Raw genomic sequence first — 14,389 nt, forward strand, 5'->3', positions numbered from 1 at the left:
GGTTTGAGTCGTGACGGTCACCACTGCTGCGTGTCCTGGCTTCAGAGCAGAGTGGGCTCAAGAGGGGCTCGGACCCCCACCCCCCACATTCCAGAGACCATGTGACCCCAGACCTTGTGGGTAAACCCAGGCCAGCAACCTGCGGCGTGGAGCAGCGTCTGTTGACGCGGGCCGGACATCACCGTGTGACTGGCCTTGCTCTTCGAGAAATAGTCATCAGTGCAATTCCTCGAGAATGGAGAAGTTGGTCTCTCTTTCGGTCTCTTCGCCACTTGGGGGCTGGTTTCATCATCGGACTCTGTCCCTGGGAGCTGGCTGGGACTGGTTTGGGGACACAGCACCCTCTGGAGGTAGGACTGTGTGTGTGCCTGGTGGGGCAGCGACAAACCCCTTCCAGAGCTGGGCCCCCTCCCCGCCCCGGAGCCAGGCCAGCTTGGGGGTAGTGCAGCACAGACTGTTTATCTTCTTCTGGAGAACAAAGCTGCCTGGCTGTGGAAGGTGGCCCGGCAGCTGGGGACAGCTGGAGGGGGCCCAGAGAAAGGCTGGCAACAGCAGGCACACGGCTGGAGGCGGCATCACAACAGAGCTCCGGCCAGGAGCCCGAATCTCCCGGCCCTCCTGGCTGTGCTCCAACGCTCCGGGCTCCGTCTTCTCCGGTTCAGCTTTGATCCTCGACCCAGGGCCTCAGAGAGGCGCTTGCCCAGACCACGACACCCCACAAGAATGGATCTGGGGTGCACAGAAGCAGTTGCTACCGCAGTCCCAGAGGTGCCTGGCTGGCTCTGTCGGTGGCACTTATGACTCTTGATCTTGGGGTTGGGAGTTTGAGCCCCGCGTTGGGTGTGGAATCTACTTAAAAATAAACAAATAAATTAATTAATTTAAAAAAGGGAAAAAAAATAAAATTCTGGACCCGAATCCGGAAGACCTGGGTTCAGGCTCCATACTCTACCATTAATCTACTTGGGGCAAATCTCCTGAGCCTGTTTCTTTCTTTCTTTCTTTCTTTAGGTTTATTTATTTTTGAGAGAGAGATAGAGTGTGAGCAGGGGAGGGGCAGAGAGAGAGAGAGGGAGACACAGAATCCGAAGCAGGCTCCAGGCTCTGAGCTGTCAGCACAGGGCCCATGTGGAGCCCAAACCCAACGAGCCACAAGATCATAACCTGAGCTGAAGTTGGACGCTTAACCGACTGAGCCACCCAGGTGCCCCTCCTGAGCCTGTTTCTACTGACTTTAGTACTTACTTCATGGTGCGAGGGTCAAACTATGTATTTTCTGAGCGGCAATGTGATAATACAGTCACAGACTATTGTTTGCAGAATGATAAGCAAGCTTCCCTTGGCCCCAAGAACTTCCATTCCTCAGGGTAGGAGGGATCTCTCCTCAGCACAAAGCTAGGACTTCCAGGATGGACCCCCAGATGTGGCCTGAGGACGTGCGGGGTCGAGATGGCACAGAAGAAGCAGGTATCCGGTCTTCTGTGAGTGTGGGTGAAAGCTTGAATCTCCTCTATCGACTCTCCGCAAAGTGCCTGTCCATCCTACCCTGGAGCACCTCCGGGCACTGACGCTGTGTCTCAGGATTCATTGGTCCTGACGACTCTTCTCGGAGCTCAAAGAGCAGGTCCAAAGCTCTGTCCACGTGATGGCCCTTCAAACCAAATATTTGCATATAGCCACTCACATCCCTTGGATCGGCTCTTCTCCCGACTAACGTCCCCATTTCCTCCAGCCGTTTCTTTCACCACCTGGGTCTGAACCCTCTCATATCCTGATTGTTCCTTGAGACTCAAAACTACAGGCGCAGGAAGAGCAGAGTCAACAGCTTCCTTATTCTAGATACTGTAATTCGCTAGAAGTAGCTCAAAATAGCACTGCTTTTTTGGCAATCAAAATGCATTGCATCTTTCCGATCCAGAGTTGCTCAGATAATTTTTGGACCCAAATATATAACCCAACATTTATCCTTTTTGTTAGATTTAGCCCATTACTCCGGCTCCTTTTGGATCCTAATCCTGCCCCAGAACATGCATTCACGATCTACCCCAGCTTTGTGCCATCCTGATAACTGATGGCCGTGTGTTCTATAGGTTTGAATAAAATTAATGTTATAAACAGGGGTGCCCGGGTGGCTCAGTTGGTTAAGCGTCTGACTCTTGGTTTCAGCTCAGGTCACGAACTCTAGGTTTGTGAGTTCGAGTCAGGCATCAGGCTCTGTGCTAACAGTGAGGAGCCTGCTTGGGATTCTTTCTCTCTCCCTCTCTCTGTCCCTCTCCCCCGCCCCTCTCTCAAAATAAATAAAAATTTATTTTTGTTAAAATAAAATATTTTTATTAAAAAAATTAATGTTACAAACATTGAATAGGGGAAGGCCAAAGGTACATCTGGTCCATCACTAGAGAACAGAGGCTGGCTATCACCATCCACTTACTAGGACCACTGATTTCTGTTTTAGTCACCAAAATCAGAGTTCATTTTTCTGTCTTATCCCCAAGGATATACTGAGAGATCTAAAAAATCTTGCATAGAGCCACTCTGGAAAACAGTGTGGAGGTTCCTCAAAAATTTAACAGTAGAACTCCCCTATGACCCAGCAATAGCACTGCTAGGAATTTACCCAGGGGACACAGAAGTGTTGACGCATAGGGGCACATGTACCCCAATGTTCATAGCGGCACTGTCAACAATAGCCAAATCATGAAAAGAGCCTAAGAGTCCATCAACCGATGAACAGATGAAGAAGATATGGTTTATCAATACAATGGAGTATTACATGGCAATGAGGAAGAATGAAATCTGGCCATTCATAGCAACGTGGATGGAACTCGAGGGAGTCATGCTAAGAGAAATAAGTCAGGCGGAAAAGGACAGATACCATATGTTTTCACTCAGATGTGGAACAGGAGAAGCTTAGCAGAGGACCATGGGGGAGAGGAAGGGGGAAAATAGGGAGAGGGAGGGAGGCAAACCATGAGAGATTCTTAAATACTGAGAACAAGCTGAGACTTGATGGGGGGTGGGGAAGAGGGGAAAGGGGGTGATGGGCATGGAGGAGGCACTTGTAGGATGAGCACTGGGTATTGTATGGAAACCAACTTGACAATAAACTATATTAAAAAAAGTAGAAGTTTGTTACAAGGGTAGATCTCAGAAAAGTGTTTTTATCCCAATAAAAATAACAAATTTTAAGTCTTACCTACCCTAAAGAAAATTTTACATCGATACGCTTTATCTATTGCATTCTGCTGATTTGCCCATCTGGTAACCTTGTCCTAGAAAGAAGTTAGGTTAGTTGATGTGAGTCATTCTTGACAATCCCATGATGGGTCCTCTGGATGAGTTACCCTTCCCCCACCCTGCCCAAGTACTCACAATCTTAACCCTCCGTTGTTCTAGAATCTTGTTTGGGTCAATATCTTACTTGTTTGTCTATAGTTTATGAAATGTGTCTTGTTGTTTTTCTTTTTGAAAATTAAAGTAAGAGGTGCCTGGGTGGCTCAGTTGGTTAAGTGTCCAACTCTTGATTTTGGCTCAGGTTATGATCTTGTGGTTAGTGAGTTTGAACCCTGAGTCAGGCTCTGTGCTGACAGCTGCTTGGGATTCTCTCTCCCTTCCTGCCCCTCCCCTGCTCCTGTGCACATGCTGTCTCTCAAAAAAAAAAAAAAATTAAAAAAAAAGAAAATTAAATAAAAAATTGTGTTTACTCATCCACAACTTTCCAGGATTTCCTCCATCTGCTAATAGTTCCTCAGAGTCTCTTATGAAGGTTTCACATCTCTTCCAGTTTGAGGATCATTTTTTAAAAAATTTTTAATGTTTTTATTGATTTTTGATAGGGAGAGAGAGAGAGAGAGAGAGAGAGAGAGAGAGAGAGAGAGAGAGACAGCATGAGCAGGGGAGGGTCAGAGAGAGAGGGAGGCACAGAATCTGAAGCAGGCTCCAGGTTCTGAGCTGTCAGCACAGCTGACAGCTTGAACCCACGAACCGTGAGATCATGACCTGAGCTGAAGTCAGACGCTTAGCCAACTGAGCCACCGAGGCGCCCCTCCAGTTTGAGGATCAGATGAGAACGTCCACTAATGGGCGAACTTTAACATGGTCTAGAGATCTGGGGGCTGTGCTTGTTTTTAATATTACTACTACTGCTGAGTACTGATGGGGCTTTAACTGGACTCTAAATGGTAATTCTCCCAACTTCAGAATTCTAGACCTTTCCTTTTGCTCCAAAGTAGCTAAGGATATTGGGAAGTGGGTGGCACCTGGCTGAGTGGTCTCGTTCGGACAAAAGTCCCAAGTGGGTGAGGGCTGGTGAACAGGCCCCTGGTTGGCTCTGAACATTCAGGATTCTCATCCATTGGTGATCGCCAGTTCAGTGTCTACTTGGGTGGGGGGTTTAAATGGACCCACGTGATTTAGTTTCCCAGGTGTCAGGCCTCGGGGAGGATGGGGTTAGGGAGCAGTGTGAAGAATGATAATGCGACGGTTCAGATTTTGGGGAACGGAGGGTGCGACATGCCTCTCCACTCTCCAAGGACCAGGCTCCCTGGAGATCACCCTCCTCCTTCCCAGAAGGTCTGGCCATCAGACCCAGAGTCCAAGGGCTCCAGTGATTGAAATCCTATCTCTGCTGGAAAAGCACAAGCTACTCCTTGGGCAGGGGTGCCGGCACCTTGTCTGAAGCGAGCTCTTATTTCAGAGTCTTGTCCTACTTTCTTCTATCAGGACAAACAGCAATCCTGAATTTGAGCTTGTGCGGACACAACTGCTGATCCACACCAACTCTCCCACCTCACCCACTCAAGGCCACTTTGCCACCTCTGACCTGGCATTTCCCTCAGCTCCTGGGGAAGCATTCCCACACCGCCAGGAGGCCTCGGCCTGATGATCCCTCCTCCTTTTCCACCGCTCGTCTCTTTCTGCTCGGGTTCTGCTATTCCCAACCCCACCTGACCCAGACCGCATTCCCCCAGAGGATGCAACCTGATGATAGTGATAGTGATGACACACAGCGAAATGGTCCAGGTCCTGAGAGAACATCTAGAGGTAGAAAGATGGGCAGTTTCTGCTATTTTCTGAGCCAGCTTAGTACCTTGGGGTCACCAGCGAGTATTGCCTTGGGGCTAGGGGAAAGGTGGGGAAATGAAGGGTCTGCGTTTTTTAAGGCGGGGGGGGGGGCTGGAAGAACTTCCGCAGGATAGTCTTTCTTGCTCTGCCATTCATGAGGGTGGGGAAGGATCCTGTTTCAGAATCAGAGATCTTGACAGAACTGGTTTTGCGGGGAAGAGAGACCAGTAGAACCCTTTCTTCTGGCCTCACCTTCAAGGAACTGGGAACTTACTACTTTCTTCTCTGCCTCTCCCAAGAATTACAAAGATCAGCCTGCACTGCAATGATTTGTTCACTGAATGTGTGCCTGGCTCAGGAGGCTGGGAGTTCTTGGAGAGCAAGAGTGAGGTCATTTTCCTTGTTGACTTACCAGCCTCTTGCCCAGAGGCCGGAATATAGCAAGTGCTCAGTAAACATGTGCTAATAGTGAGATCAGTGGCAGCAAAAGGAACGCTACTCCTTCCTTCGCCGTGGGTGGTGGCCGGGAGTTGGTTGGATTTCTGCAGTAATCCCCATGGTGCTCTCTTGCTCCCTCCAGATGACGTCCGTTGCCAAGGTGTACTACAGTCAGACCACTCAGACGGAAAGCCGGCCCCTCATGGGCCCAGGGGTCCGACGGCGGAGGGTCCTGACCAAAGATGGCCGCAGCAACGTGAGGATGGAACACATCGCCGACAAGCGCTTCCTCTACCTCAAGGACCTGTGGACGACCTTCATCGACATGCAGTGGCGCTACAAGCTTCTGCTCTTCTCTGCGACCTTTGCAGGCACCTGGTTCCTCTTCGGCGTGGTGTGGTACCTGGTGGCCGTGGCCCACGGAGACCTGCTGGAGCTGGGTCCCCCGGCCAACCACACCCCCTGCGTGGTGCAGGTGCATACGCTCACTGGGGCCTTCCTCTTCTCCCTCGAATCCCAGACCACCATTGGCTACGGCTTCCGCTACATCAGCGAGGAGTGCCCACTGGCCATCGTGCTGCTCATTGCCCAGCTGGTGCTCACCACCATCCTGGAGATCTTCATCACGGGCACCTTCCTGGCCAAGATCGCCCGGCCCAAGAAGCGGGCGGAGACCATCCGGTTCAGCCAGCACGCGGTGGTGGCCGCCCACAACGGCAAGCCCTGCCTCATGATCCGAGTTGCCAACATGCGGAAGAGCCTCCTGATTGGCTGCCAGGTGACCGGCAAACTGCTCCAGACGCACCAGACCAAAGAGGGGGAGAACATCCGGCTCAACCAGGTCAACGTGACTTTCCAAGTGGACACGGCCTCGGACAGCCCCTTCCTCATTCTGCCCCTCACGTTCTACCACGTGGTCGATGAGACCAGTCCCTTGAGAGACCTCCCCCTTCGCAGCGGGGAGGGGGACTTCGAGCTGGTGCTGATCCTCAGTGGGACGGTGGAATCCACCAGCGCCACCTGCCAGGTGCGCACCTCCTACCTGCCGGAGGAGATCCTCTGGGGCTACGAGTTCACCCCCGCCATCTCGCTGTCGGCCAGTGGCAAATACATAGCTGACTTCAGCCTTTTTGACCAAGTGGTGAAAGTGGCCCCTCCCAGCGGCCTCCGTGACAGCACTGCACGCTACGGGGACCCCGAGAAGCTCAAGTTGGAGGAGTCGTTGAGGGAGCAAGCGGAGAAGGAGGGCAGCGCCCTAAGCGTGCGCATCAGCAATGTCTGACGGCCTGGACCCCCGCCTCCCCATCTCTCTGGCTTCTCCTCTTTGGGCGTCCTGGGTGAGAGCTCTCACCCAGACCTGCTGGAGAGCCCCAGAGGCACCCGTCCTCCGTCCCCTCTGCTTTACCCCGGTGGCCTGCGGGTGGGCTAGGCCAACTGGAGTCCGAGCTTTCCTTCCACTGTCCCCGACACCCCACCCCACTTCTACCCAAGACACGCAACTCCCTAACGCCAGGGTGGGGGAAGGAGAGGGAAGATTAGGCTGAAGTGGCTTAGGACGCATCAGCCATGCTTGGAGACTCACATTAGGAGGACCATGCAGTTGGATGGATAGACTCCCCCCACTCCCGCCACCACCATGAAGTTGGGGACTCGAGGCTGAAGCCCCCACCCGCCTCTAATTTCCCACCCAGCTAGTTCCCTAAGGCAAGACTCTGATGGTCGTTTTGGAGTCTGTGCCCTCAGAAATCTGGGAATCTGAAATTAATTTATCCTGGGTTTTCTACCAACCCCTATTGAAAGGAGTCAGGGTTTCTCCTAGTGTCGTTAGTTTCTGCTGGCACATTCTGACTAGAACCCAGAGTCCTGGTCACCCCCGTTTTCCTCTCCCTATCTTCTCGAATGGGCCCTCTTAGGATACCCAGTTCTCTCCCAAAGCTGCCTCTGCTCCCAGAGAGTTGAGGCTGACGTGCACCCATCCTGGAGTGTGGAGTGACCGATGCAGAGCCCGAGTCCAAAACCTTGACCCTCCTCCAGACAGCCCTGGAAGGACTTGTCTCCCTGTGACCTGCCGATGGGATGGTCCTTGCCAGTATGTTCCTGAGCCCCATGGAAAGGTCTAGAAATGATGTGCCAGGCACTTACAGGGCACAGATTCCCTAGGAAAGTGACGTTAACCCTGCCATGCTGGAGGAGTAAATTCTCAGATTTACTGCTGCGTGGAGCCTCTGGGAATTGGGGGTGCCGCGTTAGGGTTTGGGCCAGGGCAGAACTCTGGCCGGTGCGCGCCATTCTCCCTGTCACCCTTCTGCAAGGCGCCCGCTATTTCACGGGGCAATGCTGAGAAGGAGGGAGACCACACCTCCTGATCCAACATCCGGGGTTTCCCTTAGCCATTCCTGAGACTCGGGGCAAAGGGGGCACCGGTCCCGTCCCCACTCCCCTCTGCTGTGAAGAGAAGTTAAAGGGCACACGTTAGGTCAGCCTGAGGCCAGTCCTTGTTCCCTGGTGGGGACTGTGGGAGGGGCCAAGAAGGGCGTTTGGGCACCAGAACTTTCTCTAAAGCCCCAAACCCCAGGAGCGCCTCCTGGTCTCATTTAGGTACCAGGAGGCCCTGCGGTGGCTTGGCACAGAGCCCTCGTGCGAATCGAGTGGCGGTCTGTCGAGGTGACGGAGCCAACCGCTGCGAGCTGCACCCTCGCACGGGCCGTGCACCCGGGTCTGTGCCGAGCTTCACAGAGCGGCACACGGTTCCGCGGCTGGACCTGTGGGCACCGCTCACCACGGCGGCACAGGACCCTCTTCTGTGCGGCGCTCCTTGAACTCGGCTAACTCCGTCTCGAAAATGAAGACCCACCATGCTTCCCCGCCCGTAACCCGCCAACACTCCCTGGCTCTCGAGAAAACGGGAGCCAGAAAAACTTGAAAATCTGACACAGAGACCCGAAGGCAAAGAGCCAGCTTCTGGGGCTCTTGACTTTATTCAACGTTAGACTTACCTGATTTCTTTCCGTGTGTAAGGGCCCAAAATACTGGAGAGTGTGTGTGAGTGTGTGTGTGTACCTTCCCCACCAAGCCATCCCCCACTGGTTTCTTCTGTGCAGGGCTGTGTCCCGCCTGAGGAAATCCTCTCTCCCAGGCCCCCTCCCCCCACCCCTGCCGGCTATCCCAGGCCCCCAGCCTCCCCTCAGATTCCCGCATAACAAAATATGGACATTTTCTGACTTAACCTCTTTGATCCTCCTCCCAAACCCTTTGCTCTAAGCTGCACTTTAAATCATACTCTTCTTTTAATGCACCCTGGCTTCCGCTCCCATAAGCCTCCCCGGGAGACCAATGCTCCCCCAACCCTAACCGGCTCTTTGTACTCCAGCCTCTTCCTCGGAGCTGAAATCCTTTCTCCGGCTATCCTATTGGTCAAGCTTCAGAAGCAGCCAGGTCTGGTGAGAAACGGGCCCCCGGACCACGGCGACCATGGACTTGGGCTGTCAGGAGAGCACTAGGCACCCCTGCTAACCGGGAGATTCCAGACGGGCCAAGACAAGCAACGGGAGGGTACTCAGGGTGTGACGGAGACAGAGGGCGGTGCTGAGGGATGGAGCCGGAGTCTCCCCTGGCCCAGCAGGCGAGGTGGAGGTGGAGGTGGAGGCTCGGGAAGTAGCACGTGGTACAAATAGGAGGTTTCCCTAAGGAGAAAGAGACAGAGATAATATATACGTGTCGAGAGATTTATGTATATAGATGCTTATAGGACCAAATATACTGAATGTACACAGAGGAGATCTTGGCATGGGGGCACTTGCGTTGCTCTGGTTTGGGGGTAGGACTCCCCGGATTTCCAGACTCCTGACCGGTGACCCTGGTCTCCGTGTGCAAGTGGGACAGTGGGTGAGGCTTTCGGGTGTGATGATGGGAGAGGGAGGCGGGGAGCCGCTCTTCAGAGTGTGGAGGCGCCCGTGAGGCGGGTAACCCCATGTGCGGGGCCCGGGGGAGGGGACGGGAGGACGCGGCTCCGGCCACTTCCGCTGCGCCCTCGCCCCAGCAGTGTCCCGTCACTGTAGCACTTTTCTTTTTTTTTTTTGGTTTTAAAATAAAAGCACCTTGTTTCCTGGTCTCGATACGTGTATTTCCCTGTCTTCCGCCGGGGTGGGGGCGACCGCAGCTCCAGCCCCCTGGGGGGAGGCCGTCCCACCAGAAGCTGACCCCTCCGGCGTCTGGGAGGCACGAACAGGGAGCCCCCACCCCAGACCCCAAACGCCAGGACTACAGAGGTGTGGGCTCCCGCCCTCGCCCTGGCTGCATGTGGCCCCAGCGCCTCAACGCTGTCTAGGCCAGGAGTCCCTGCCCTGGCACCAGGGAGGGCATGAAAAGGGGGAGCGGGGCCACCCACTGCCCCAGGGGAGGGTCCAGTCCCAAGGGAGGCTTCGAAATCCTGACTCTGTGCTTCGCCTTGTTAGCCACCGCCCACCCCTGCCGGCTAAGACTCCCCTGTGCGGCCTGAGCAGGGAAGAGAAGGCGGATAAAGCTGCAAGTCAGGGACGCAGCCCCCTCCCCATGCCCCGCGGCTGCTACCCAGGGCCTCCCCTGCCCCCGCCGGTGAGCCTAGTTTCTTCGTAAGAGGACACACCCTGGGTGTACCCCCGGGTGTAACGTCGGTGTAACCTTGGCATCGGCCTGCGGGCTTCCTTTCTTAAGGGCCGGCTCTGCTGACGCACCCCTGTCCTGGGACGGCATTTCCATTCCCTGCGTTAGGACTAAACCAGAGCTTTTTACCTAGTAAGAAAAGAGCCTGTTGGGTTTATTTTAGCCTGTTCAGAATACGCTGCTAAATAAGATGGACAAATCTCTGCTCTTTAAGCTTCTGTTAGAAGTCAGAGCCCATCCTCCTACGGGCCGGGCTTGCAGGCCCGAAAGAATGGAGGGTAAAGAATGGAGGGTCGAGTACAGAGGAGCTGGAAGAAGTGAGCGCACGCCGGCCCCTCCCCTTACAGATGTCACCCACCCCTCCCCCCTCCTTCCGGGAGCCCCCTTCAACCTCAGGGGCCTGTAGCAAATACCTTTCCCACTCAGTTGTGTTTGCTTGTTTGTTAAGACCCAGAAATCTGGACATTGGCTCAGCTCACTCCAGGAAAGCCAAGCTGCTTCGGGTCCTGGGCGCTGTGCCTTTCAGCCAGCGGTTTGCACGTCGACTTCCCTTCCGTGCTACGTGTACACACTCCTTACACATCCGCGAGGCTCCACAAGCCCATTCACCTAATTGTCGGGCATTTTGCCCAACATTCAAAGGAAGGGGTTTCTCTTCTGCTCTCACCCAGCACTCACCGGAAAAAGATCTGCTTGTCGGTACCAGGTCCTGACCCCTCTCTGGCTCCTGTTCCCCAGAACTGGAAGGACAGAGGGAAGACATCAACACTCACCCATGACATTGCAGAAGCACTAGTTTAGGGATGAGTGGTTACGACACGGAGATAGAAGCCCTATGAAACACCCAGCCCCTTAAACTTTAAGGAAACTTGCAAACGTTGTGGGAAGCAAGATAAGGTAATGAGTCACCTGCACGGAGGCCAACGATGAGTCGTGTCCACTACAGACCAGGTATGCCATTCACAACCCGTGCCAGAGAGCCGACCGCTGTGGACAGGACTTCACAGGGACAGGCGCTGGGCAAGGGGGGAACACAATCTACGGGGCGTGGTTGATGGAAGATTCAAGAACAATCAGCAAAGGCGGAGCTCCTCTTACGTGGATGGTGAGCAGGACCACCGGAGTAGCAGGAACAGAAGGCATGACCCGGGCCGTGGGGGACAGAACCTTCCGGGCTTTGCTCTGCTACGTTTCTGTGCCGCTCCCTCCTGCCCGCCACCCCCAGGCCTTGCTAACTCTTCTCAGACCAAAGCGCCTGTTACAAGCCACGACTGCACCACTTACCCCTTCGGAGCGCTGATCAGAGCAGCAACTTCACTTGTGAATGGATTTCACTAATATCTGTCCTGCTCACTAGACTTTAAGTGCCATGTGAATGGGACTCATGTCAGTGTAGGGTCACGGGTACAGCCTGGCACTTAGCCCAGGACCTGCATGTATGACACTCAAGAAATGCAGCAGAGGGACGGGAAGAGGGAGAGAAGGAACCTGCTTTGAGCCCATGCCGCTAGGACACAGTGTTCGTACATGTGTGGACTACCCACAGAAGATTTAGGTAACATGTTTCCTAAGGCATGATGTAATTAACTGTAAAAAAAAGAATTGACAATAAATTTTACTGTTCTGCAAAAAGAGCATTTCCACTAGTTAAGGTCTAGGGAGAGGTGACATAGGAGAGGTTGGAATCCGCATCAAAGGGCTAATAGTATTTAATAAGAGAAACTCCTAGTAGATGGTGCACCACGAGCAAAGTACGGTCGGAAGAAAGCACAAGGCACACGTGAGGGGTGGGTAATAGACCTGCGACAGAGAGCTTTACAGGTGAACAGACTGAAAAGACAGGGATTGGAGGGACGGAATGGCAGGCAGGCTAAGTGGCCTATTATTTTTTTCTAGAGGCAGCTGGGAGCCTTTGAAAATGTTTGAGAAAGGAAAGAATCTAATTACAGTGCTGTTTATGGATATCAACCTAGAGGTAGAACTGAGAGACAGGACATATTATGAAATGGAGTTGTTGAAGGTCTGGACTGAGGGGCAGGATGCGGAGCATGAAAAGAATTAGGAAGAGATTAAAAAGAAATGACGAAGCAGGAAATCTAAGCAAGATCCTTGGAAAAGAGTGACTGAACGAGTCAGTATTCCAGCAGAACCGGACGTACACTCAAAGGGCTTATCCGAAAGAACTTCACAGCGGGGGTTTTACAAGGTGCCACAGGGCTGATACACTGCCAAGGGCTGGAGAGGCACCAGGGACTCCCAACAGCAGGGAGCCTTAAGCAGTCTTAAACCTGCCCGGAAGGTTACTGGCACCTGCCGAGAGTTGGAGCCAAAGGAGGGGGGCTGTGGCTCCAGTCAGGGTCTAAGGCAGAACTCAGCCGCTGCCACTGGCCTACTCCGATGGGCAGCCAGAGGGCAGGGAGGGCTGTGTGACGCTGCCCAGAACAGGGCAAAAAAGATGGAGATAGATCTGGAAAAATAATGAGAGCAAGACAGCGTAAAGACCAAGGTCCAGGCACTGGCTACGGATGCTAGCTAGGGACACGCTATGCATGTGTGTGCTTTTCCTAGCCACGGGCTTAGAGGGTGAAAGCCTAGACGCAGACAGTGAAAGGGGGAACGAGAAGGACTGTGAGTAATAGCTCAATGGGTAATCAGCACCCGAGCATTGGAAAAAATGGTAGCTCTTTTTGGAAGAGGTGAGAAATAGAATCCCTAAGCCCAATGCAAAAGCTCAATATGGGCCCCTTACAGCCTGTGATTCTTCATCCAGAAGCAGCCGGACTCAGGCCCCTTCTTCAGTCCCCCACCTACTGTCTGTATCTCACCCCTCTGGGCGCAGTGCTCCAAGCTGAGTTTTTAGCCGTTTCTTGTTTCCCTATCTGCCCAATATGGTGCCTCTCGCCTATTTACCAGGTAAGCTCTAGAGGGTCAAATTGGCTGAGGCCTTTCTGCCACACTACTAAGCCAACCCCGCCAGAGGAAGCCTTAGTTAATCCTCAGCTGTGCACCTCCCCATCCTCTACTCTCTGGGTCTAAGCCTCACTTACCTACCACTGGCAGAGGAGGAAAATCAGAGCAAGGATCACAGTGAGAGAGAGTATGAGAACGATGCACACGAGAGGTCAACGAGAGGAGGCACAGAGGAGATCAGAGTTCCCCAGCACTTGTTCACAGGTTCAGCGCCACAGTCGTTAGAAATGATCTGAGCCAGGGGCACCCTGGTGGCTCAGTTGGTTAAACGTCTGACTTCGGCTCAGGTCCTGATCTCATGGCTCATGAGTTCGAGCTCCGCGTCAGGCTCTGTGCTGACCGTGCAGAGCCTGGAACCTGCTTTGGATTCCGTGTCCGTCTCTGGCTCTGCCCCTCCCCTGCTCACTCTCTCCTCTCTTTCTCAAGAATAAATAAACATTAAAAAACAGTTTTTTTAAAAATGATCTGAGCCAGATAGAATTTGCTTTTGCTTTCCAGCTCTGCCTTTAGTTCATGATGTGACTTAGAAACATCACTTGACCTCCGTCAAGTACCGATTTCTTCATTTGGGAAAGCACCATATCCACCTTGTGTGGCACACTGTGAACAAGGCCCCAACCAAGCCGCTGTCGGGAGTCACCGTCATCACCAGCACCAGCACGGTGATGTGCCGTCACTACAGATGCAGCCGTGGACCCAAAACGATAGTTAAGCGTGACGACCAATATAAGGCACGTCATTACATGGAGGCACCCAACAGGAGAAAAAGGTGTCAGAATGTGAATACGGAATGCACACGATTAATAGGGTTCGTCCAAAGATTAATGTAAGTTGTGTGATGGACAAACTGGGGCAGGGAGGTGGCATGCTGAGGCCGAACAGACTCCTCCCCTCTGTAAAATCGGTCAGTATCTGCCCAACATTTATAATGTGCCTAAGGCTGCAATAGACTATGAGTCACTGAAAAGAAACTAAGGATATCATCCCTAACGTCAGAAGCCCTACAATCTCACGGCCAGGTCATGAACAGAGCCTGAAACAAATGAGGACATCCCGCAGTTCTGCAGACTAGGTGCACGAGTGTCCACGGCGGGAAAGGGCTGGTGGGCTGGAGTCCTTGGTGAGAAACTCAGGGGAGCGGGCGTATTGGGGGATGCAGGGGCAAGAGCTGAGACAGGCGAAGGACATCAGAAAGAGAAAAGGACAGGGGGTAGGGAGCCCTCCGAGGATGCCACCCTGGAGGGACTCCGGTAAGAGGAATGTCCAGGTTGGCCTG

General features: G+C 53.3%; 1 protein-coding gene across 3 annotated transcripts in view; it reads left to right on the forward strand.

Annotated features, from left to right (window-relative positions):
* KCNJ10 (potassium voltage-gated channel subfamily J member 10) overlaps nucleotides 1-9,612 on the forward strand; it is a 30,331-nt gene extending 20,719 nt beyond the window's left edge. For all 3 annotated transcript variants that reach the window (XM_029935832.1, XM_029935834.1, XM_029935833.1), the window contains one exon: nucleotides 5,645-9,612. In XM_029935832.1, the coding sequence (XP_029791692.1) occupies nucleotides 5,645-6,784 (1,140 nt within the window). In that variant the 3' untranslated portion in view covers nucleotides 6,785-9,612. The remainder of the gene's footprint in view (nucleotides 1-5,644) is intronic.
* Nucleotides 9,613-14,389: the final 4,777 nt, after the last annotated feature.

Source organism: Suricata suricatta, chromosome 3 (assembly GCF_006229205.1).
Source record: "Suricata suricatta isolate VVHF042 chromosome 3, meerkat_22Aug2017_6uvM2_HiC, whole genome shotgun sequence".
NCBI lineage: Eukaryota > Metazoa > Chordata > Mammalia > Carnivora > Herpestidae > Suricata > Suricata suricatta.